The 26049-nt window shown below is 45.1% G+C and overlaps 1 protein-coding gene across 3 annotated transcripts; it reads left to right on the top strand.

The window, feature by feature from the left end:
- Nucleotides 1–1325: 1325 nt before the first annotated feature.
- BTNL9 (butyrophilin like 9) lies at nucleotides 1326–23957 on the top strand. Of its 3 annotated transcripts, none has more exons than XM_040240373.1 (11): nucleotides 1326–1529; nucleotides 6570–6704; nucleotides 8539–8886; nucleotides 10305–10586; nucleotides 15944–16072; nucleotides 16270–16302; nucleotides 16581–16601; nucleotides 17729–17749; nucleotides 17964–17990; nucleotides 20579–20605; nucleotides 22763–23957. In XM_040240373.1, the coding sequence occupies exons 2-11, from the start codon at nucleotides 6596–6598 to the stop codon at nucleotides 22795–22797; spliced, it is 1032 nt and encodes a 343-aa protein (XP_040096307.1). In that variant the 5' UTR covers nucleotides 1326–1529; nucleotides 6570–6595; the 3' UTR covers nucleotides 22798–23957. The 3 variants fall into 3 exon arrangements, with proteins under 3 accessions (XP_040096307.1, XP_040096305.1, XP_040096306.1); XM_040240371.1 differs by having other exon boundaries at nucleotides 21707–23944; XM_040240372.1 differs by lacking the exon at nucleotides 17729–17749 and having other exon boundaries at nucleotides 21707–23944.
- Nucleotides 23958–26049: the final 2092 nt, after the last annotated feature.

Genomic DNA, 26049 nt, shown 5'->3' with positions numbered 1-26049 from the left:
TGCTGCCTTTGGGTTGACATTCTCACCTCTCCCCAGGTGATGTGCAGGACCTCAGGGAAAGACCAATAAAAAACTCAGGATTAACCTTTCCAAATAGTCCCTCAAACAACTGCCATTTTTCTTCCCATCCTGAATCACTTCAGGTCCTTTGAATGTCCAATTGACTCTTGGCTGCCAACTAGGACAATGTTCCACTTCCTTCTGTGGAATAAAAGGTCCTTTGCAATTAGGTCCCATCTATTTTTGTTTCCAGGACTGCCTTCCACTGGTGATTTTCATAAACTCTCATGGCAAGCCCATGACCTATTCCTGCCCCATACATGCTAACAGCCTCCCTCCACTCAGTGTCTTTACCCTTCCCTTTGTCTCCATCATTTCCCTGATCCTGTTCTTTATTCAGTGTCAATTTCATGTTAAATCTGTTCCTAGGCCCTCCCCTGTCTCCCCAACCCCCTGGGACTGGGACCCACCATTTAAGCTCACTACTCAGCTCCCTTTGCTGTCCTGGGATGTCTCTATGGGGTGCATGCACCAGCCTGCCTCAATATGGAGCGTCACCATCAGGTTGGGGCCCTGAAGTTCACTGTTTTCACCTCCATCCACTAACCCAGAACCCCAGCACCTGCACAGGCCCCTCCCTAAGCATCAGGCATTTCTTTCTGGGAGTCCTCCATGTGCTTGAAGTCCCCTGTACCACAGCTCTGACTTGTCCCCTAGGACCGATGTCAGGGTGGGGGTAATAGCTGGTTAGGCTGGCACCTTGGTCCATTGTGCTTCATTCCCACTAACACCAACGTGGCACAGTGGCATATGGCAAAATGTGGTAGGGTGGGATAGTCATTGTTTCTTCTCTTTTTGAGCTTTGCTCTGTTACAGGAGTCCCAGCACAACACCCTGCTGCATTTCCAAGTTGTATGTGAGCAGCTCTTGCAGGTTTTACTCATGGCCAAGTTCTGAGATTATTTTTCTTACTGTCCTTAACCCTGTGGAGGTAAGAGTTGAGCACCAGAGGTAAGAGCTGAGTACCAGACCTTTCCTAATCCTTAGTGGATATTCCTGTCCAGTCTCTGTATGTTTTGCTATGAAGGTGAAGAGAAAGGGGCAGGCATGGCCATCCTGCCTCCCTGGAGCCCCAGAGATCCTGGGCAGCCAGCTGGAGCGTCTTCTCCCTGCTCTGAGCTTCTGTAGTTTGCAGTCCCTACAAAACTCCCAGATACCTTTACCCTACTTCTAAGACCTTAGTGGGGCACTTTCTATGGAAATTCAATTCAGGCAGGATGTGACAGAGACTTCCTCGTTTTGTTCTATCTATCTTGGTTTTTATAACAAAGGGCTGAGCAAGCAGCATGTATCTTAATGTGGAAGGTGGGTGAGTAATTCTGTCACAGAAGAGCTGGTCCCCTCCTACTGCGCTGCCAGTTCGTGTCTACGAGACCTTAGCATCTGGAGCCAGGATACTTCGCAATTGTCTCCCTTGCAGGGAACTTGAGATCACCTGTCATTTTGGACCCTTTGCTGCTACCTGCCAGGTACGTGACTCAATCCTGTCTAAACCTCCACCTTTCAGAAATGGGACACAGAAAATGAGGGCTGAGGAGATAGCACAGCATGGGTTGGTACCATCTTATCAGCTGAACCTGGCTGCAGGGTAAGGATGTCAGTGTGACCGAGGGGAGATGCCCGTTCTGGCAGTTCCACCTGAAGAGGAAGGATTCAGACACATCCCATTTCCCCCTCAAGCCATATGAAACCTCATTGAAGATCTCTCCTTGGGATAATTCATCTCCCTTAGAGACCAGGGGTGTAAATACTCTAGTGGACCTATTGAAATAAAACCAAAGCAAGCTGGGGAGCATTAATTAACAGTTTGCAGAGGGCAAAGCATTGCTGTGGGTGCTGGAAAAGGAGAGGGTGCAAGAGTGCAAAAGTCCTACCCCTAGGGGCTTAAAGCTTAGGACACAGGGAATGACAGAGGGGCAAAGCACACACAGCCCAAGCCTACAAGAGCAGCAAAAGCAAAATAAAATCATATTTAAAGAGAAACTCAAGAGCTGAAGGACTGGAAATCAAGAAAACATCAATGTTGTTCAGGAGCTGGAGATGCAGGAGGAGAAAACTGGAATGAAGTTGGAGTGTGGCCAGGGAAAAAATGAGAAGGAACAAAGAAAGAAGAGGAAAGATAAACTTGGGTGGAGGGTAGCAGCATTTCAGCAGCATTTCTTTGGCATTGGTGTGCACGACCCTTATATCTCCCTGTGTCTTCAGAGGCTCCCTGGAGAGCAGGGAGCGTGTTCCCCACCAGCAGAGCTTAACTCTAACCTGGGACCCCCTTTTTGGCCATCCTTCCCCTCCCTGAGTCTTCCTTCTTCCTCAAATCTGCAACGTGTCCAGTCTCTCACCTTTCCCCAGCAAAACCTCCCCATCAGAAAACGAAGCTAAAATCCATTTCCACTGTGATGTGAATAGCTGAGATCAGAAGGGGTTTCCTCTCAGAGGGGTAAGGATCAGAGTGTTTCAACTGCTGAGGGAGGTTGGAAAAGGCAAACTTCGGGCAGCAAACAGGGAGGAGCATGCTCTTTAGAACAGGAAGGGAGCATTCAGCCCCTCTAATTTCCCTTCAAGAATTCACCAGACGGCTTCCCTCCAATTAAAGGCTTTAAAATCAGCTCCTTGAGTGTTGGAAGCAAAAGTACTATGGGGCATGACTTCCTGCTGGAGAAGATGCTGTTGACAAGGTCTGAAGGAAACACTCGTTTTAAGCTGTTTTATCAGAAGTGGAGTTGTCTGTATTCATTTATTGGTTGGTTAGTCTTGCGGCTGACATCTCGGGACTCAAGCCACTTCTTCAATTGCCGTGAGATGCTGTCAGGGTGAGTGCTGCAGTCTGTGACCAGGTGGTCCCTAACAGGGGTCGTGAATCGGGGGACAGGAGAACTGAGGTGCACCCAGCCTTGACACGACAGTGCTGGTGAGGAGGCTGCATCCACAGAAGTGCAGAGCTTGGGAGGAACTCCCCCAGCTCCACCACCTTCCAGCCATGTGTGCAGGGCAAGTCACTTAGCCTCACTCTGCTTCAGTTTCCTTGTCTGTACCTTGGTCCTATAATAATAGTAATAATACTTCTGATATAGGAAAGTTCTGGGTAGATAGTAAGCACTGAGTTCATGTTAATTTTTATTATTGTGGACACATGCATGTATGTATGTGTGTTTATGACCTCTTCCACCTGCAGCCTCAGTGACTGAAGTCACAAGAGTGTATCACAATAGAGAAATGCAGTCCTGATAGTAATTCCAGGGTCTGGAACACACAGACTGACTGATCGATGGCAGCTTCCTCCTTCCCCAGGAATATGGGACCTTGAATACTGATCCTGCTGTGAGGTGCCCCTTCCCCCAGCTGCGGGCCTATCTAATGCCCTGTTGCTGCCTTGGGAACACTCAAGTTGTTCCTAGCACAAGTCTCGACTAATTCCTCACAGTCTGGCCAATCCGTATGGATCCATAAACACCCTCTGAGCTCCTCTTGTTTTGGAAGGCATTAGCTGGTGCTGATGTATCCTTAGAGCTTCACACTCATAGGGCTCTGTGTCCTTTGTTCCCAGTTGGTGGGCCTGTCGCAGACACGTTTCTGCTGTCAGCCAAAAGGACGAAAGGCTAGACTGCCCAGCCTGAGCCTGGGCTCTGGCCCAGGGCCTCTGTTCTGCTGGTTATCGTGGGACCGTATTCCAATAGCTGCTGGCTATCAAAATAGCCAGGCCCCCTTAAAAGGGGACTCCAATCTCCTTCCTTAGGGGCCCCTTCTGATGCATGAATGGAGCCTCCCCAACTTAGCCTCTGCTTTCCATGAGGCAAGGCCCCTGACCAACTGACTCACAGGCCATTGCCTCTCCCTCTGGTAGTGGTGCTGTCAGCCCAGGTCCTTCCAGCACAGAGGTCATTCACGTTGCCTGCCTTCCATCAACTTACCTACACACTTCCTCAGACCATCTTCTGCTACATGACCAACAGTTTAAAAGTCTTTCACATACTGTTAGCTTTCTTTTCATTGTCAACTCTTTTATTCTAAGGATTTTGACAGTTTAGGTAAATTAATCAATTGAAAAAGAAGGAAAAAAAATATGACTACTTGAATAGTTGCAGAAATAATTTACTAAAACCTAATTGTTTTTCTCTCAACTTTATGAAGTATGATTGAAAATAAAAATGGTATATATTATTTATTTTTTAAACATATTTATTTACTTGGCTGTGTTGGGTCTTAGTTGTGGATACAGGGTCTTTAGTTGTGGCACATGAACTCTTAGTCGCGGCACGTGAACTCTTAGTCGCGGCATGTGGGATCTAGTTCCCTGACCAGGGATTGAACCTGGGCCCCCTGCATGGGCAGTGGAAAATCCTATATATAGGATCACCAGAGAAGCCCCCCAAATTGTATATATTTGTACCATATGAAATCTTGATAAACGCATTCATTGTGAAATAATCCCAACCAAATTAATCAACATATCTACTATCTCACATAGTTATCTTTTTTGCTTGTTGTGAGAACACTAAAACTTTAATCTTAGCAAAATTTAAGTATACAATGCAGTATTATTAATTATGATCACCGTGCTATACATTAGATCTTCAGAATTTATTCATCTTATAACTGAAAGCTTGTACCATTTGACCAACATGTACCACATTCCCCCATCCTCTTCCTCTGCTAACCATTATTCAACTCTTGGAATTCAACTTCTTTTTTTTTTTTACTGTAAGTTTCGTATGTAGCATGGATAAACAAAGTCTTACTGTATAGCATAGAGAACTATATTCAATATCCTATGATAAACCATAATGAAAATATTTTTTTAAAAGAAAGTGGATTGAATTTGGGTCTCCTGCATTGCAGGCAGATTCTTTACTGTCTGAGCCACCAGGGAAGTCTCTATAACCCAAACCGTGTGTGTGTTAGTCAGTCGTGTCCGACTCTGTGATCTCATGGACAGTAGCCCACCAGGTTTCTCTGTTCCTGGAATTCTCCAGGCGAGAATACTGGTGTGGGTAGCCATTCCTTTCTCCAGGGGATCTTCCCAACCCAGGGATCAAACCGAGGTCTCCCACATTGCAGGCAGATTCTTTACCATCTGAACCACCAAGGAAGCCCAACACAAATCATAATGGAAATAAATATTTTTTAAAAAAGAATGAATCACTTTACTGTACAGCAGTAATTAAGACATTGTAAGTCAACTACACAATAAAAAAGGAACTAAAGTCTTTCGTGTAAACCCTGCTGGTGATATTACTGATGGTGTGGCGGGGGCTCTGTAGCCATAGGACCCCAGGAATGGGTGCCACCTCGCCCGTCTGTGGTAAAGGCAAACCAAACAGCAGAGTGGGGTGGCAGACAGAGGGAGGGGGAGACTGGGGAAGCAAGAAAGTTGAAGCTGCCATGGGCCTTTCTGCTCTGGGATGCTATGATGGAGTGAAAGGAGAGGGATGTAGCCTCTAGAAGAAGATGGGGAGCAGAATGCAGATGTTTGGAAGTTGAGTGCAGAGGGAGGAGCTGGTTTTTCTTTAAAGAGCATCCATTTCATCTTGGAGGCTTAACAACCCTCTGAGTTGGATTGGTTTCTTCCATTTTTCAAGTGAAAAAATTAAGGTTCAGCAAGTTACATGATCTGCATAACGTCCCACAACTAAATAGAGGAGAAATGTGGGGAGGCTTGTATATTTCCCAAGATGAATTGGCTACTCAGGCTCACTGATTCTCATATTACATTACCACAGCTCTCAAGGGGCATCAGGAGTGAAGAGGAAACAGCCCTTGCTTGCACTGGGGCTGGGTCTCTGGGGCCACGGATGGGTATGGGGAGGAATCGATGAGACAGCCCCATGACTGTGGTCTTAAAGATGCTATTGACTCAGTGACCGTCAGCAGCTGACCTCCTGGGAACTCCACCTGAGGTCTCAGGGCTGGAAAAAGGTGTCCTAGGTGTGGCTGGAGTTAAAAGGCAGCCAGGCGTGCATGCCTCATGTTGATGTATGGCAAAACCAATACAATATTGTAAAGTAATTAACCTCCAATTAAAATAAATAAATTTATATTAAAAAAAAAAGATAGTGCACTGTGTTTGTTCCTCTGTTTTGTGGACCTGATGTTCCAGGTCAAAGGGAATTGGGAACAGGTTTGGGCAGAGAAAAGGAAAAGGCATCTGGGAGTTCTTATAGATTTCCCTTTATTTGGGCCAAGTCACTGAAACCTAACTCAGCTCCCACACAATGCGTGGCTCTATTCCTGGCTCTAAACAATGAGAAGCTCAGAAGCTGCTTCCTCTGGGACCCTTTGGCCCTGTCCTGTTGGAGGACTGTGAGTCCAAGCAAGGGTCAACCCCACGACAAGCAATGCTGCCTGTTAAAATTAGAAGCAACTCTCACATCTGGCTATGACTAGAAGAAGCCAGCCACTGGAGCTTGTAAGTCCCTGAAAAAAATAGGCTTGAGGCAATAACAGATGTCAGGCCTGATACGTGGGGTTCTAACCCTACCGCATCACTCCAGTATGTCTTTTTCCCTCTGCAGGTGGCCCCCACTTCTGTGGAAAAGTGATGGATTTCTCAGTCTTCCTGAACTCCTACCAGCGAGGACGTCTGCCCAGCAGTCTCTTCTTCCTCACTCACCTGCTCCTCCTCCTCCAGCCCAGGGTGCTGTGCGCAGGTAACGTGTCTAATCTGCATCCCAGACAGCCAGGACCTCAGTGAGCACATCAGCTTCTGCCCACCCCTTCTGCAGGTTATTCCAGGCCTGAGATCTTGCAGCCTTTTACTAGGCTCTCTCAGGGGCTAAAAAATAAGCCCTCCATCCCAGTTGTTAAAGAGTCACTGACCCCGAGCACCATCCAGCCCCACAGTGCTCCTCCACCATCCCTTCAGGGCTCCCCTATCCCCAGTAACTCCACAGCTCACAAACATGGCAGAAAGCATAGTGGGAGGATGCCAGGAAAGTCTTATCGGTCTGTACTTAGGCTGAACCAGCTGGAAAATATTTTTAACTCCTCTCTTGCGATATAAGCCATAGCTTTTGAAGAACAGAAAGGATCCTGGTCATACCATCTCTCATGAAAGAAGCAACAAACAGAGAATGTAAACTAATTATGCAAATAGAATTCCCCAACTCCCTGAGCTGGAAACCAGGGGTGCTGAAGTGATTGACAAAGCAGTCAGTTCAAGGAAGGTGACAGACATGCTATACATGTGTGACCAGAGCTGCAAGAGAAATGTACCCAAAGATCTGGGATCACAGCTAAGAGACCAATTTGTTTTTTCCAGAAAGCCAAGAAGGGCCATAGACAGGAGGAACTGTATGAGTAGAACCTTGCAAGAGACAGTCTGTAGGAAGATGACAGATGGAGAGGAAACTGAGGCAGGGTATGCCCAGGGAAAGGGCCAGGCATCAGGCATGGGAGCAGTGACAGCTGGAGAGAACCTGAAGAGGGAAGCTGGTAGGAGCGGTGTCAAGGCTATACCCAGTAGGCAACAAGGGATCTCATATGGAGAGAAGAAAGGTGCTCCCATGCTCTATGGGCAAAGTGAAGGATGGGAGGAATTCATAAAGGAAGAATTGGGGGTGGGATTAAGCTGAGCTTTGAAAGAAGGAAAGGAGGAGCACAGAAGCTAGAAAAAAATGAATGAAGGCATGCTGGGTGGAAAGGCACTGCAGCTGGAACAGCAGTAATTTCTCATGGAAATTGCAGTAAACAGTTTCAGAAAACAATTGCAGTAAAGCAGCCACGTGGAGACATCACTGCAGAGGACAATCAAATGAAAGATCCAGATGAATAAAAATCTTGACAGCAGGATTTGATCTTAGATAGGAAAACCTGTGAGGCAAGAAGCACCCCCCGAGATTATTTTAATATTCTTTGTTATTACAGAAGCTATGCGTGTACACTATAAAATATTAGAAAATCAAAAAAGCAAAATAAGAAAACAAAAGCAAAAATAAGAAAACATCTATTTACACCATGCAGAAATGATCACCATCAATAATTTGGTCTTTCTTCTTTCAGATCTTTTATTCTGCACATTTATGCAAATACGTCAATTTTTATTCACATAAGAGGATAGTGTACTTTTTTTTTTTTTTTTTACCAAAGATTCCATTTAATTTAATGCCTTGGCCATATTGACACAACCATCCCCTGAATAATATTGGCAGCTGGTTGGTTCAGACCAGCTACCAGTACCCCACCAAACATTTGTATCTGGTTGTAATGTGTCTCATGTAGTTTTTAACATGGCACATCCAACTATTTCATGACAATTACTTGTTCAAGAAACAGGATTGGTTGTCCTGTAGAGTTTCACCTTTGTCATTTGAATAGTTCACTGTGGATTTCTAAGCTGAAAAAACAAACAAATAAACATATTTTTGAGGCATTAAATTACATGAAATCTTTGGAAAAAAAAACAAAACAAAACCCACAAAACATATGTACACTATCTTATTTGAGGAAAGTTAATCTGGGCTGTTGTCTGGGATCTTGTCCTAGAGGAGATCAGGGTGGTAGGCCATGAGGAACCCATTCTGGCACACGTCGGCGATGAAGTGGAATTCTCCTGCCACCTCTCGCCGTACCGGGACGCCGAGCACATGGAGATCCTCTGGTTCCGGAGCCAGGCCTCGAACGTGGTGCACCTGTACCGGGAGCAGCAGCAGTTCCACGGCTGGCAGATGAAGCGGTTCCAGAACAGGACCCAGCTCATCACGGACGATATCGCGGACGGCAGCGTGACTCTGCGGCTCCACCGCGTAGTCCCCGCCGACCAGGGTCTGTATGGGTGCCGCTTCCTCTCCAGCGACTTCACTGGGGAAGCGACCTGGGAGCTGGAGGTAGCAGGTGCGTGATCTGGTCAGTCCCCAACACGGAGGGGAGAAGGATCCATTTGGAAAGAGCTCAAGGGAAGATAGATTGAAAAGCACAGAGAAAGGGAAAATTTCTCTAATTAAAAAAAAAAAAAAATATTAAAAAATATTCGTTAGGAAATGAACCCCCAAAACGCACACAAAATGGCCCTTAAACAAAGGAAAAGACAATTATTCTACTCACAGTGAGAAAAAGGCAAATTAAAACTACAGAGAGGTAATTTTTCCCTATCAGACTGACGAACACTGAATAGGTGGACTATACGCTCTTGATGGAGGAAGCAGGCCCCTTCTTACTTTGCTGATGGAATTCAAAGTCCTGAACTCCAGCGTAGCGGGATTTGGCAATAGCTAACAGGACTTCCTTTGTGTCTGCCTTTGAACAGCAATTCCACCTCTGGGAGTTGACCCTGGAGCTATGCCTCCCACAACTCCAATGTGAAAGAAAGGCATTTGTATAAATATACATTGTGCAGCAGTGTCGCTGTGTTCAGTCTCTAAAGTCATGTCTAACCCTTTGTGACCACATGGCCTACAGCACATCGAGCTCCTCAGTCCTCCTCAAATTCATGTCCACTGATTCACTGATGCCATCCAACCATCTCATCCTGTACCACCCTCTTCTCCTCCTGCCTTCAATCTTTCCCAGCATCAGGGTCTTTTCCAATGAGTCAGCTCCTTGCATCAGGTTGCCAAAGTATTGGAGCTTTAGCCTCAGCTTCAGTCCTTCCAATGAGTACTTAGGGTTGATGGAAACTCCCTAAATGTCCAAGCATAGAAAAAGCAAGATGCCAAAGAAGCGCTATAGCATATTAATTTTTGTGTATGAAAGGAGAAGAAACATGGCACAAAAGAAACACAGGAAGCTAATGAAATTGGTTACTTAAAGGAGAGGGAGCATGAGATGCAAAGGATGGAGAAAAGCCTGGGGCTTTTTTGATCTACTTGTTTTTTTATAGTATTGATGTTTAAACCATATTAAAGTTTTGCATATTCAAAATATAAAGCTAGTTTACTTGGGTAAAGAGATTTGTAAAAGTATGCATAACAAAGATACTTTAATTCTGGTGGGATTCGAGAGATAGAGAAGGCAATCTATTGAAATTTGGGATGGGATTACTCTTCAACCTAGGGGGACGGGCCCTTGCATTATATGGCTGAATACCAGCAGCCTTTCCCTATTTTAAAATGCCCTTCAGAGGTAGTGCTGTCCCCACATGCTATCTACAGTTTAGCCTGTCATTTATGGTCCATGGTGGGCTGCAAGCCCACATGTATTGAGTGGTCACAGTCACCATGCCTTATGGTGACTGCAAATGGTGACTGGTGACATGAATTTCATGTACATCTGGGAAGGAGCCTAATTTATCCTACTCTTCCTGCCTCTCCCAGGGCTGGGCTCAGACCCTCATATCTCCATTGAGGGCTTCAAGGAGGGAGGCATTCAGCTAAGGTGCCACTCCAGTGGTTGGTATCCCAAGCCGCAGGCTCAGTGGAGAGACCATCACGGACGATGTCTGCCCCCGGTGACTGAAAACATCACTGAGGATGTCCAAGGCCTGTTCAGTCTGGAAACATCTGTGGTCGTCCAAGAGGGGGCCCACAGCAACGTGTCCTGCTCCATCCAGAACCACCTCCTAGGCCAAAAGAAGGAGTTTGTGATCCACATAGCAGGTCAGTGGGTACCAGCTCACCCTCATCTTCTTAGCCTTTAAGTTCTCCGTGTCCATTATCCCTATGTATGTGAGTGCTCAGTCACTTCAATCGTGTTTGACTCTTTACAACCCGTGGACTGTAGCCTGCCAGGCTCTTCTGTTCCTGGGATTCTCCAGGCAAGAATACTGGAGTAGGTTGCTATGTCCTCCTCCAGGCCATTATACCCAAAACCATCTATTAGGACAAAAGGGCTCTTTTGGTTGTGTACAGGGCAGGCTGAACTTGATACCTGAAGCCATAATATTTAAAACCTACTAAGAGTACAGTAATTGGGGGAGGTTCCAGAAAGCCAATATTATTAGACAGAATCATAAGAACCCATGTGTTCCTAATTTTATCCCTCAAACAATATTTATTGAGCACTCACAATGTTCCCCAAACCCCTGCCCTCAGATGCACATTCCATGGGGGAAACAGATGCAAAAGAGTAAATTATAGCACATGTTTGAAGGTATTAGTGATACAGAGAAACATGAAGGAGGGAAGAGTGCTAAGTATGGTGGGTTGAATATATACACATGGATTTAAAAGTGGTGAATCAGGAAAGAAGACTGTTAGGAATGAGTTGAAAGTGAGGCCATTATCTAGCATCAAAGTTTTGTTATGAGGCCCCCACTGATGGATTTAATGTTCATAGGGATATATATGTGTGTGATACATAGTTCACTCAAAATTCACCTGGTAATTGGGTAACTGGTAACATCTGTGTTAGCTAATTGCTTTTATGCAAAGGAGAAAGATGTCTCTTATCTCAGTGACAAGCATGTAGCTACAACTTGGAGCCAGATACCTAAGTGAACCTCCCAGGGGGCCTGGAGATAGGAGTGCTTTCTTCTTGATGTTTCCATTTCAAAGAGATGGCTCTGAGCTCCTTAAGAAAATCATTCCTGGATTGTAAAGCTGGAAGGTCCTTATATAACTTTCAGAAAGATTTATATACATCTTAAAGGAAAGTGCGTGCTAAGTCACTACAGTCGCGTCCGATTCCTTTTGACCCCATGAACTGTGGTCTGCTGGGGTCCTCTGTCCATGGATTTTCCAAGCAAGAATACTGGAGTGGCTTGACGTTTTCTCCTCCAGGAGATCTTCCTGACCCAGGGACTGAAGCCAGGTCTCTTGCATCTCCTGCACTGGCAGTCAGCTTCTTTTTTTTTTTAACCAGTTTTTTTTCTTTTAAAAAATTAATTAATTTATTTTAATTGGAGGATAATCACTTTACAATATTGTGATGTTTTTGCCACACATCAACATGAATCAGCCACAGGTATACGTGTCCGCCCCATCCTGAACCACGCCCCCCCCCCACCTCCCTCCCACCCTATCCCTCTGGTTGTCCCAGAGCACCAGCTTTGGGTGCCCTGCTACATGCATCGAACGTGTACTGGTCATCTATTTTACATATGGTAATGAACATGTTTCAGTGCTATTCTCTCAAATCATCCCACCCTCACCTTCTCCCACTGAGTCCAAAAGTCTGTTCTTTACATCTGTGTCTCCTCATGTAGGATCACCAGTACCACCTTTGTGAATTCCATATGCATGCATTAATATACAGTATTTGTTTTTTGACTTAACTTCACTCTGTATAATAGGCTCCAGGTTCCTCCACTTCATTAGAACTGACTCAAATGCATTCCTTCTTATAGCTGAGTAATGTGAGTTTGAGTGAACTCTGGGAGTTGGTGAAGGATAGGGAGGCCTGGCGTGCTGCAATTCATGGGGTCACAGAGTCAGACATGACTGAGCAACTGAACTGAACTGAACTGAATACTCCATTGTGTATATGTACCACACTTCTTTATGCATTCATCTACTGATGGACATCTAGGTTGCTTGCATGTCCTAGCTATTGTAAATAGTGCTACAGTGAACGCATGCACGGTACGTGTGTCTCTCTCAATTCTGGTTTCCTCAGGGCGTATGCCCAGTAGTGGGATTGCTGGGTCATATGGCAGTTCTATTCCCATTTTTTTTAAGGAATCTTCACACTATAGTGACGGTACCAGTTTGCATTCCCACCAACAGAGCAAGAGGGTTCGCTTTTTTCCACACCCTCTCCAGCATATATTGTTTGCAGACTTTTTGATGATGGCCATTCTGACTGGTGTGAGATGATACCTCATTGTGGTTTTGATTTGGATTTCTCTAACAATGAGTGATGTTGAGCATCTTTTCATGTGTTTATTAGCTATTGGTATGTCTTTGGAGAAATGTCTGTTTAGGTCTTTTGCCCACCTTTTGATTGGGTTATTTGTTTTTCTGGTATTGAGATGCATGAGCTGCTTGTATAGTTTGGAGATTAATTCTTTGTCAGTTATTTCATTTTTTATTATTTTCTCCCATTCTGAGGGCTATCTTTTCACCTTGCTTATAGTTTCCTTCTTTGTGCAAAAGCTTTTAGTTTTAATTAGGTCCCATTTGTTTATTTTTGTTTTTATTTCCATTACTCTGGGAGATGGGTCATAGAGGATCTTGCTGTGATTTATGTCAAAGAGTGTTAGCAGTTGAGTTCTTTGCCAGTAGTGCCACCTGGGAAGCACTTGAAGGGATAGAGAAAGAATTTATAAATTTTCTAAAGAAAACAGTCTAAGAGAAGGGGAAGGGGAATCTCGCTTGCTTTTTTGCACAAATTTTTAAATTTGTGTTTAACCTTGACAAAGGGTGTTTGGTCACGTGGATTTCTGCAAGGAGACTATTTAGGTAGAGGGAACAGCAAGTGCAAAGGTCCTGAGGTGGAAATGTGCATAGCTACTGGAAGAGCTGGAAAGATGCAGGAAAGGCTGGAACAGAGAGCAAGATGGAGATCACAGGTCATCAAGGCTTAGGACTCTGAGCGCTTTACCTCCTAGGTCAGTGCTTCAAAAACCATCTGTGGTGAAGGACCAGTCCTTTGTGGCTCAATACTTTTACCAAATAATAAAAACACACTGCTAAAAAAAGAAAATTAAAAACCAACCAAAACAACACATTATGTTAAGTGAAATAAAGACAAACACAAAAGGACAAATATTGTATGATTCTACTTATATGAGGTACCCAGCATCATCAATTCATAGAGAGGAAAAGCAGAATAGAAGTTACCAGAGGCTGGGTGGGAAGAATGGGGAGTTAGTGTTTAATGGGTACAGACTCTCAGTTTGGGACAATTAAAAAAAGTTCTGCTGGTGTTGGTTGCACAACCATGTTAGTGTACTTTTTTTTTTTTTTTTTTTTTTTTTGGTCCATGCCACAATGGCTTGCAGGATCTTAGTTCCTCAACCAGGGATTGAACTCAGTTGACTGCCAGGGAATTTCCAGTGTGAATGTACTTATGCCACAGAACTATAAACTTAAAATGGTTAAGATAGTAAATTTTGTGTTATGTTTATTTTACTACAATAAAAAGAAAAAATTAAGGACCATTGAGATAAAAACACCAATTTCATTATCTTCAACAGACACAAAATTATTCTATCGAATTTCCACAAGAGTTTCTAGAGAATTGCTGTATTTCTTTACTGTCTGGCCACTGTCTCTGTAGGCTCTGCACCACACTCTGCTTCTGGGCAGATACTCCTTAGGATGCCTGGAGTGGGAAGAGGGGAACTGTCAGTCAGCCCTACATGGCTTTGATAACAATTCTTGCAAAGATGTGATGAGAAGTAGAAGCCAGGTGTTTGCATGAAGGGCAATATGACACATGGATTCATCAGAGCAATCAGTTCAGTTCAGTTTAGTCACTCAGTTTTGTCCGACTCTTTGTGACCCCATGGACTGCAGGATGCCAGGCTTCCCTGTCCATCACCAACTCCCAGAGCTTACTCAGACTCATGTCCACCAAGTCAGTGATGCCTTCCAACCATATCATCCTCTGTTGTCCCCTTCTGCTCCCTTCAATCTTTCCCAGCATCAGGGTCTTTCCCAATGAGTCAGTTCTTTGGCATCAGATGGCCAAAGTATTGTAGTTTCAACTTTAGCATCAGTCCTTCCAATGAATAATCAGGACTGATTTCCCTTAGGATGGACTGGTTGGATCTCCTTGCTGTCCAAGGGACTCTCAAGAGTCTTCTCCAACACAACAGTTGAAAAGCATCAATTCTTCTGTGCTCAGCTTTCTTTATAGTCCAATTCTCATATTCATAATGACTACTGGAAAAACCATAGCTTTGACTAGATGGACCTTTGTTAGCAAAGTAATGTCTCTGCTTTTTAATATGCTGTCTAGGTTGGTCTTAACTTTTCTTCCAAGGAGCAAATGTCTTTTAATTTCATGGCTGCAGTCACTATCTGCAGTGACTTTGGAGTCCAAAATGATAAAATCTCTCACTGTTTCCATTGTTTCCCCATCCATTTGCCATGATCTTAGTTTTCGGAATGTTGAGTTTTAAGCTACCTGCTTCACTCTCCTCTTCAGTTCCTCTTCACTTTCTGCCATAAGGGTGGTGTCATCTGCATATCTGAAGTTATTGATATTTCTCCCGGCAATCTTGATTCCAGCCTGTGCTTCTTCCAGCCTGGCATTTCTCATGATGTATTCTGCATATACGTTAAATAAGCAGGGTGACAATATACAGCTTTGACATACTCCTTTCCCAATTTGGAACCAGTCTGTTCTATGTCCAGTTCTAACTGTTGCTTTTTGACCTGCATACAGATTTCTCAAGAGGCAGGTCAGGTGGTCTGGTATTCCCATCTCTTTCAGAATTTCCCATAGTTTGTCAGAGCAATAGGTAGCAATTATTCACCGAGTTTCAGATATCAACACCTTGATTTCTAATTTTCTTAGATGTAAAGCAAGAGTGAGAAGTAGAGGGAGGTCAGGGCTGTGGTCACATAAATTCTAAGATGAAGGACTGGGCAGAGCCCATCATCTCCTTGCTTTAACATCCCTCAGTTTGCAGTATTTTCCCCTCTGTGCTGAGCAAGTTCAAGTTTCCACTCTTCCTCAGACACTACCTCTCCTGAGCACCATGCAATAGCTTTCATGTCCATTTTACAGATGGCTGTGGTGGGGCCTGGGCTTCTCAGGTGGCTCAGTGGGAAAAGATTCTGCCTGCAATGTAGGAGACATATGAAATGTGGGTTCAATCGCTGGGTACGAAGATCCACTGGAGGAAGGCATGGCAACCCACTCCAATATTCTTGCCTGGAGAATCCCATGGACAAAGGAGCCTGGTGGGCTACAGTTGATGGGGTTGCAAAGAGTTGAACACATAATTGAAGTGGCTAAGCATGCATACACACATGGTAGGGCCCAGAAAGGGCCAACCAGTTGCTAGAAAGATTTTCTGACATACAGTGTCTTAGTATTTAGTGATGAGTGGGGTGTTTTCCAGATGTGTTTTTACCCAGAACCTCTCCCTGGAAGAGAGCTTTCCTTGGGACTCTGGTGGGCCTGCTGCTCCTTCTGGCTCTCCTCATGATGCTGGTGCTGTACTTCTTTCGGAAGCAACGGAAGTCCCAAGGTACCAGGCAGTCAGGGGGCTGCCCTCCTGGAACTGGCTTTGCCCAGGAGAAAAGTGGTGGAGGCGGCCATGTGGTGGGGCGGGGAAGGCCACTGCTGAGGGGCCATCCTGCCTGGCAGCAGGGCGGGAATGGGACACAGGAAACAGGTAGAGTAGCGCACGCACTGATCTCTGCTCCCTTTTTTCCTTCCTTTCAGAAAAGCTGAAGAAGCAGGCAGAGAAAGACAAAGGTAAGTGGGAAGAAAGACGGGCTTTTCACCCACATCTCTGAGGGCACTGGGTCAAGAAGACAAGTAGGGCACCTAGGGTTAGGGGAGTTTGGGAGGGGGCAGAGAAGGATTGAGGCAGAGGTTTACTTTCACTTCTCTTGCCTTGGAGCCTGTTCCTCTCCCATGTCCAGCTCAAACTGGCTCTCCAGAGCATGTGGGTTCCAAGTCTGTGCACTTTGGAGAAGCAAGCCCTCAGTGATGGATGGAAATTTTTCTCTATTCTTTGTTTCTTTCTCCAGGGAAACTCACAGCGGAGCTGGGTAAGTTCTGGGTGCCATGCCCATTGTGCTGGCGGTGGGCTAGGGGGGTAACCCATGGCAGAAACAGGGGTTCAGTGATTTTAGGCCCCCTTTGGAGAGCACTGAATCACAGTGATCTAATTCTATATCCAGCCCTCTGTGCATCCTGCCTTTCCCCTCCCAAATGGACGTGTGCACACCTGCCAAGGAAGTATGACTTAAGATTTTCTGGATAGATTTTGCCAGGCTCTCTCCTGCAACTTACATGATTCAGTTACAGTTCCACGGTTAAAGGTCTCCTCCTTCTGGTTCATCTTCCTAGGATAGCCTTCTCTTTTTAAAGCAAATGTCACCGAGAAAGAAGGCGTCTGTAATTTGCACCAAAGTGAAAGTAATTTATCAAATCCACTTTTCTCCCCAGGGGGATTCAGCACCTTGAAACCATGTTGGGGGAGGAGGAAAGAGTGAATTCAAAGGATGAGGGGATGGAGGAGAAGGCCACAATGGGTAGGGGAAGACCTTGAGAACCACTTTGTCTGCCCCAGAAAAACACCAGACAAAATAGTGAAGTAGAAGCTTGTTTTGCAGTCTACCTAATCATGCAGGGGGAAACAAACAAAAGGCAATTGACCAAACAACAACAAAACAGCATAAGTCATTAACACTATAGTCTGAATTAGTGTATATCATTGCCTTTCCAACTCTTAACTTTTAAAAGATGGCATAGAGTGGAGAACTCAGAGGAATGCATTTCTGGTGGCAAAATATCAGAGTCTTGGTATCTTGCCAGGGGAAATAATTGAGTGTGATATCCACCCAGTTTATTAAAATAATAACCGGTAAGTGACCTTGAGGTTCATGCAGGATGTGCCCTGTGCCTGGATTGACACCGGACTTCCTCCCTAGGACAAGCTTGCAGTTTCAGGGCAAATGTTTTCCCTTCCCAGCCCTGTGCAGATTTCTGCCGTAGAGCAAAGAATAGGGTGAGGAGTAAGAAGCCTGCAGATGGGTGATGCAGCACCTAAAACAGGAGGTGGAATGAGTAATAGTTTAAGACTATGAAACCTCGTCTCAGTGACCTAACTGCCTTGTGAAGGTGGTTTCACTCATCCAAAGGCTGATATTTTCTCTGCGGGTTCTGCTTACAGGGAAGCTTCAAGTAGAGCTGGGTAAGTGAGTCTCCCCTGCCCAGAACTCTCTCTTCTTGTCTATCTGGTTATCTGTAAATGTTCTTCTGATCTCCCAAGCAGGTATGACAGCCAGACTGGAACCCTGCTGGCTGGGTGGGTGGCAGGAAAAAGGGGAGTGGGTGCAAAATTTGATGTGTGAACAAGGAGGCTGAAGGGACTTTGTTCTAATTCTGCTTTTCCTTGGCTACTTCAGACTGGAGAAGGGCTGAAGGCCAGGCTGGTGAGTGAAGCCCATGTTTCTCCCACTGTTCACTTTATGTCTCAGCATCCTAGTCACCTGCTCTAACCAACTATGCTTCATTCTGATTTATTCCATTTGCTACACACATGTATTAATCTATGTCACTCGGTATAGGCTATATTTGACTTTGACTTTTATATTTATGTTTACATTGCCCTGAGGTGGAGAAGGCAATGGCACCCCACTCCAGTACTCTTGCTTGGAAAATCCCCTGGACGAAGGAGCCTGGTGGGCTGCAGTCCATGGGGTCGCCAGGAGTCGGATACGACTGAGTGACTTCACTTTCACTTTTCACTTTCATGCATTGGAGAAGGAAATGGCAACCCACTCCAGTGTTCTTGCCTGGAGAATCCCCTGGACAGAGGAGCCTGGTGGGCTGCAGTCCATGGGGTCGCCAGGAGTCGGACACGACTGAAGTGACTTAGCAGCAGCAACAGAGTTGTAAGCATACAGTAAATCATTGGTGCCAATCCTGGTTGCACATGAGAATCACCTAGATTCCTGGTGCCTGCCCTCAAAGACTCTCACCTGTGGTTCTGGAATGGGCATGTTACCTTACATGTAAATATTTGTCCCTGTACCTTCTTCCATTTCCCCCGTAAAACAGCCAGTCATGTGTATCTTTATTTTGTATGTATTCTTGCAAGAGGTGAAATTTCTGTTTTGTGTGCATACACTGTAGTTACTATAAAGATATTTATGGTCTCATGCTGATCTCACTTGCTTTTCTCACTCATCACTGTGGTTTAATATCTATCCCTGCTGCCACATTTAACTCTAGTCTGTATCCCCTTGCTGCAGAGCACTCCATTTGAGCCAGCCATCCTACTGGAGTAGACATCCAGCCTTCTAACTCCATATCACTATAGACCACTAGTGCTGAATAAATTGTTTTCTGGCCCTGTGTGGAGATTTCTCTAAGAGGAGAAGTGCTGGTCTACTAGGGATGTTTCACTAAGTGGGATGGAAGGATTCCTGAAAGTAGCACCATCATCCCGTGCCAGCAGTGCATGGAAGCTCCATGAGCCCACATCTCGTGTGAGCCAGCTTTCTAAGCTTGCCAGTCAATGGAGCTGAGTAATTATTCTTTGGGTTTGCACTCAACTGAGCACTAAGAAATCTGAGCATTTCTTTACATGCTAGCTGGCTTTTGGGCTTCCTCTTCTGAAAATTGCCAGTTCGTGTCCTTTGCCTATTTTCCATATGTTGTTGCTATCTTTTTCTTGTTGATTCACAGGACAGGGCTGGTGTCAGTGCTGGGGAATGGAGCCTTTGGGCTTGCAGGCATCCTTCATGCAATATTATTATTATTATATAATATATATGATATTAATCTCTCATTGTTATCACACATTGTGAATTCCTTCTTCTCTTCTGTCATCTGCTATTAGCTTTGTCCAATGGTGCCCCTTATTGAAAATAATTAGTTCTGATAAAATATAATTTATCACACTTTTACTTTATGGTTGGTGTCTTTTAACTTTTGTTGGAGATCTTCTTCACATTTAGGTCACAAATCTAGTCTCCTACTTTTTCTTCTGTTCACTTTATATGTTATGTGTAAGTTTTTTTATCCATCTGAAATTTACCTTTTTATGTGGTGTTAGATGAGAATCCAGTGATTTTTCTCATATAAAGAGTTAGCTTCCCCAGTGCCACTTACTACACACTATCTGTGACTTATCCCTCAATGTGGACATCACCTTTAGTGCATACTCAGTTGCCATGTCTTGATGGGTCTGCCTCTTGGTCACCTATTATCTTGGTTTTTAAAGTACCTGAAAGTACAAGTTCTCCTCCATTTCCCCTTCCTTTTTTAAAGTTTGTGGACCTTTTAAAAATATAAATTTTAGGATAAATTTATGAAGTTCCCCAAAACATCCAAAAGTAGTTTTAGCTGGGATTGGTTTGAATTTATAGCTAAATTTAGGGAGGATTGACATCTGTATAGATTTGAGTTATTCTATGCAAGAGCTCTAGATTTGTGAAGTTCTACTGGTTGTTCTGATGCAAAATCAGGGTTGAAAGGCCCAACTATAAATTTATGGAGCTCTGAAAACGTCTTCTACTGTTTCTGCATTTTGTGACTTTGGTGCTCTCTGCTGTAATATAGGACGAGATAAAACAAAACAGAAATCCACACAGTAAGAAAGAGAGCAAGTCAGGGCATCCAAAGGATGTCTTAGAACAGGAGCCAAGCTCAGCTGGGCCTCCTGGGGACTAAGCCAGTCAGAAATGGAGGCTTTGTTTCCATCCTTCAAGGCATCCCAACTGCCTATACTGGTTCTCTTTGCTCACATACTCTGTCATCCCACTATCCAGCACCACCTCAGCCTGTACACAGCTTTGGCATAAGCCAGCACTGGCACCAGCCTCCCTGCCCAATCCCAAATTCCTGGGAAGATGCCATGGTGGACCCAGGCTAGTCTGGGTCCAAACAAGTTATCATGATGGAGATGAGATTACTCAGTTTACAGGCATCCTTCATGCATCTTAAGGCTCCCTCAAGGTTCCAGAGTTACTGCCTCAGATCTCTGAGTCTCTTTTTCTTCTCTGTTTGGTTTCAGAGTGGAGAGCAGCTCAACGACATGCAGGTAACTGAAGCCAGGGAACTGTATCTTGTGAATTAGGTTGGCTGGATCTTAATCAGAAGGGAGGTCTCCAGAACTGAGATTAGAGGAAGGGTCTTTCCAGGAGCCATGGATGGAGCCTGCATACAAACTCACCAGCTCACTTGCACACACACACAACATGACACATATGCCTGCACACATACACGCTCATATGCACAAATGTGATTGCACTCACACATGCACACATTTGTGTGCACTCTGATGCTCCCACATGCATATAACTTTCTGGGTTTTACTAGATTTGTTTCCATCTGGCAGAACTTCCCACATTATTTGACAGAGGGATCCTTGGAGTCCCTGTCCATCAAATGAGTGTGATTTGGGGGTGGAGGGGGAATGGGTTGCTGGAGTGCAGGGTACTGGACTAGATGATCTTAGGGGTCCCCTTCAGTTTTAAAATCCTAACATTGCTGTACAACAGAGGCCCAGAGCTCACTAGTGATCTCAAGGTCACACTGAGTGATAAGAGCAGCCAGGAAGAACCAGTCCTAAGCTCCTTCCTATTGACTGGGCGTGTGTGCTAAGTCACTCCAGTCGTGTAGCACTCTTTGCCACCCTATGGGCTGTAGCCGGCCAGACTCCTCTGTCCATGGGATTCTCCAGGCAAGAATACTGGAGTGGGTTGCCATGCCCCGCTCCAGGGGATCTTCCTGACCCAGGGATCAACCCCTCTCGCTTATGTCTCCGGCTTTGGCAGACGGGTTCTTTACCACTATCACTACCTGGGGAGCCCTCTTGCGGCCCAGGTCTTGGGAAAAGTGAGCCCGCCTCCATTCCCACAAACCTCCCTCATTTGCTATCTGTGCTTTGTATGGCACCATGGAATTCAAGAGCCTTCCAGTTAAGGAAGGAAATGAATTCCTCTTATCATTTTCAAAAGCTAGGGAGTGACTTCCATGCCTCTTCAGTCCCAGGGTGGAGGAGGGGCTTCAGGAGAGGGGTAACTATTCCACCTATTGCTCCATCGGGAGAACTAGAGGTTTGCCTATCAGGGGAGGGGACAGGGATGTGGGTGCGGGCAGAACCGTCCCTGGCAGGCACTGACCCTGTGCCTTTGCGCAGTGGATGTGACCCTGGATCCTGGCTCCGCCCACCCCAGCCTGGAGGTCTCCGAGGATGGCAAAAGCGTGTCCTCACGCAGGACTGTGCTGGGGTCAGAGAACCCTCAGTGGTTCTCTGAGCAGACGTGCGTCCTGAGCCGGGAGCGCTTCTCCACTGGCCGCCACTACTGGGAGGTGCACGTGGGCCGCCGCAGCCGCTGGTTTCTCGGTGTGTGTCTGGCAGCGGTGCCGAGTGCAGGGCATGCTCGCATGAGCCCGGCGACTGGCTACTGGGTGATGGGACTGTGGAACAGCTGTGAGTACTTCATCCTAGACCAGCACCGCGTCCCGCTCAGCGTGCGCGTGCCGCCCCGCTGCGTGGGCATCTTTCTGGATGTTGAGGCTGGAAAGCTGTCCTTCTTCAACGTATCCGACGGCTCCCACCTTTTCACCTTCACCGACACCTTCTCGGGGATGCTCTGCGCATATTTCAGGCCTAGAGCCCACGATGGCAGCGAACACCCAGATCCGCTCACCATCTGCCCATTACCAGTTGGCGAGAAACGCGTCCTCGAAGAGGAGGACAGTGACGCCTGGTTAACCCAGTGAGTCCTCGAACCCTGCCCTGGGCCTGTGGTGAAGTGCTTTCGTGGCCACTGGACTGGGTCCTGGGCGGCTTCCTGGATACCCAGCTGGCGCTATGCTCTTCTGCTTCCTGTAGAGCCAACAGATACACTAACCCCACTGTCTGCCCCAGAATGTTGGCAACGGCTAAAAGGCTCAGCAGAAAGGGGGCAAAGAGAGACCTTTGCCTATGTAGATATGAATGTGTACATGTATGAATATGATTTTTTCTTTCTTTCTTTCTTTTAAAGAAAGACAATTCCAAAGCTTATCTGTGTGTGTTGTAGGATTGAGCAGGTGAGTAAACATATATTCATGTTGCTAAGGAGTCACCGTGTTCACTGTGAAGATATGAAAGAAACTGGAATGGGGGGGGGGAGAAGAAAATTCATCAGATAAGATTAGGGGTATCAGTTAATTTCTGTATTTTAATATTTTTGTATGTATTTTCTAGCTCTACAAAGGTCTGGAAACAATGACACTTCATAAGCAACAAGTTCACCTAAGGCTCAGATGCTAGTTTTCATTGCCAATTAGCACCAAAATGAACTTGGAGAAGTGGTGAGAGTAGGGAACATCTTTTGCTTTTATGAACAAGAATGCTCAAAAACGGATGGGAACATAGCAAAAAGACATTGGAACTAGGTGAAAGGGGTTCCATTGACCAATTATAGGACAGTTTGAACATTAAAATGAATAATGACAAGAATTGCCCAACAAGAGGTCAATTCACTAAGTGTGCTGAGAGGGTTCTTTAGCCAGAGACAAGAGATACAAAAAGAAAAGAAAAGCCCACAAAAAAACCAACAAAATATAAAAACATAAAACAAGACATAAGGGAAAGGAGAGAATGAAAGAATAATTGTCAACTCGAGGTTTCTACTATGAAATAGATGCATAGTGTTGTTAAATAGACAGATGTGATATAGTTCCTAGCTCTGTCTACACTGAGGGCTTAGAAACAACAACACCCCTGTACCAATGAGCATGTCTAGCACTGAGATCTTAGTTTTTAGTTACTATTTACTACTGAAAGGAACCGAGGCTCCTTGGTGAAATGGTGCACTTCAGGGCTGGCGCAGGGAAAATACATAGTGAGATTCTGATCTATACTAGGAAATATTTATTTGGTTTTTGACATAGATTTTAGAACAGAGCTCTTAAACCCTTGAAATTTTCTAAAATATAAGAGTCGTTAAGGATGTCTTTGGATATTCATAACAAGCCCTTTTAACCACACCTGAATTTATATTACTGAGATAATTTTTAGAAAGCCAGTAAGGATGGGGCTAGTTACCATGGGAACCAACTGTCTGACCAGAGGGTTGTAACTTAGCCCTACCCTACCCACCTACCTCAAAGAGGGAAAAGGGGCTGGAGATTGAGTTCAACCACCAAGGGCCAATGATTTAACCAGTCATGCCTATGTGATGAAAACTTTCCATAAAACCCCAAAAGGACTTGGTTCAGAGAGCTTTCAGGTTGGTGAACACTGGAGATACAGGGAGAGAGGTGCTCAGAGAGATCAAGGAAGAAGCTCTGTACTCCTCCCACATACCTTCTTCTATGCATCTATTCTACCTGGTTCCTGAACTATATCACTTTATAATAAATCTGTAATCTAGTTAGTAAACTCTTTCTGACTTCTGTGAGCTGCTCTGGTAAATTAATGGAACTCAAGGTAGGGGTCTTGGGAATCTCCAAGTTATAGTGAGTGGGTCAGAAGCACAGGCAACCTAAGGGAAGTCTTGTAGGACTGAGAACTTGTGGGATCTGACCCTATCTCTCGGGCTTCCCAGGTGGTGCTAGTGATAAAGAACCAGTCTGCCAATGCAGGAGACGTTAGAGATGCGGATTCAGTCCCTGGGTTGGGAAGATTCCCTGGAGGAGGGCATGGCAATCCACTCCAATATTCTTGCCTGGAGAATCCCCTGGACAGAGGAGCCTGGTAGGCTACAGTCTATAGGGTCACAAAGAGTTGGACATGACTGAAGTGACTTAGCACGCACACACTAGGTAGATAGTGCCAGAACTGAGTTAATAGATTGGGGGTGTTGAAATAAACACGTAGCAGAATGAGTCTATCTTTTACCAGAATGCAAGAAGTCCTCAAAGAATAGAGGGGGAAGTGTCAACTGGACAGAAAAGCCAGTTTGAAGGGACTCCCATTAGCCAAATTTGAACATCAAAGTAATTAATGGGCGTTATAATATGGATTGAGAAAAAAGGAATCCAAGAATATGTGTATCTTTACTGATATACATAAATAAATGAACAAATAAATGGGGGAGAAGAGAAAGTTTTACCAAATCACCCCCACCTCCTTCCAGTCTATGCCCAGTGACCCTCTGTCAAGTTTTCTAAAAGTAGGACCTGGTACATTCAATTCTCCCCACTGTTCACATTTTCCATGCAGCTATTCCTCAAACCTGGGAAAGGATGAAAACAACACCTATGTATGGGTCCCAATCCAGTGTATAAACACACCTGTGATGTGAGTCTTACCCTACCTGAGATGGTCTTTGTGGTTAACTCACAGAGACTGGCGGAGCTGAGAGCACCTAGACTTTGACAGCAACATGCAAGTCATCCTTGTCTCCAAAGGAATCTTTCATGGAAAGACAAAGATTCCCATGGATCGGGCACAGTTTTGGTGGGCTTATATATTGGTACAGCTCCTTTGAGGTCAACTTTGGTAACATCAGCCCATGTGGAGGACACCACGCCTCTGTCCCTCACACCACTCACATCTCCTCTGAGCCAGGCCACGGTGATGCAGGAGGCAAGACCAGGAACTCTGTGTGGCTTTGGGCAAGCAGTGAATCTGCCTGAAACTCAGTTTTTCCACCTGTAAAATGGGGCCAGTCATCATGCTCTGCTGTCCCCATAGGACTGCTGAGAGGCTCTGAGGGGGCCAAGGTGAATCCCTGTAGAGGAGAGGGGTGCTGGGAAGTGGTGTCACAGTTTACCTCTCACACAAGACATGGCAGCCCTCTCTGGGCCCCCTTCCTTGAGATGGCCTCACCTGAACTTTCCTATTCATTAAACATGGTGTCATTATGTAAAAAAAATTTTCTAAACATGAACGTCCTCTGACAAGCAATTCCACATCCAGGAATCTGTTCTACAGAAATATTTACACCTAATGATGTAAAAGGATGCTCACTGTGGCAGTGAAAACAGAGGTTTGGAGCCATGTACTTGTAACTAGGAGAACAGATAAATATAGCTTATTCATACTGTGGGGGTACCACAGTGCTATAAAATTTTATGGTGCACATATATCTTTACAGGGAGCATATATTGATTCTGTAATTAAAAAAAAAGTTGATGAGTCTTTTCCTTCTGCCTCATCTCAATCAGAAAAAAAGTCACAAGAAAATATTTTTTTAATGTATAATTGAATCCATCTGGTTGAAGAGTCAACACCATGGAGTAGTAACAAGACACGTCATGTCTGTTACAATTTTCAAATCACTGCCTTTGATTTCCTCTATGAAATCCTTCCTTATTGTTCCTCAGTAGCATCTTGAACAGAGCCCATCATATTCATACAGCTTTGATTATACTGGTCAGTTTGCAAACTCTGACCTTGTATCCAATTCTGACCCCAGCAGGTAGGGGGCCTAATGTGGGGAGGGGGTCATTCTGCCTCTGAAAACTTCCTATTGCTCTACTCTCACAGGCTCTTGCCTCCGTGCTGAGGCAAGAGGAGACGAGAGATGGTGCAGCCACAGCCTC

Source organism: Oryx dammah, unplaced genomic scaffold, assembly GCF_014754425.2.
Source record: "Oryx dammah isolate SB20612 unplaced genomic scaffold, SCBI_Odam_1.1 HiC_scaffold_5, whole genome shotgun sequence".
In the NCBI taxonomy this organism is placed as follows: domain Eukaryota; kingdom Metazoa; phylum Chordata; class Mammalia; order Artiodactyla; family Bovidae; genus Oryx; species Oryx dammah.
Note: the sequence above shows the minus strand (reverse complement) of the source record. Positions and strands in the feature narration are given on the sequence as shown.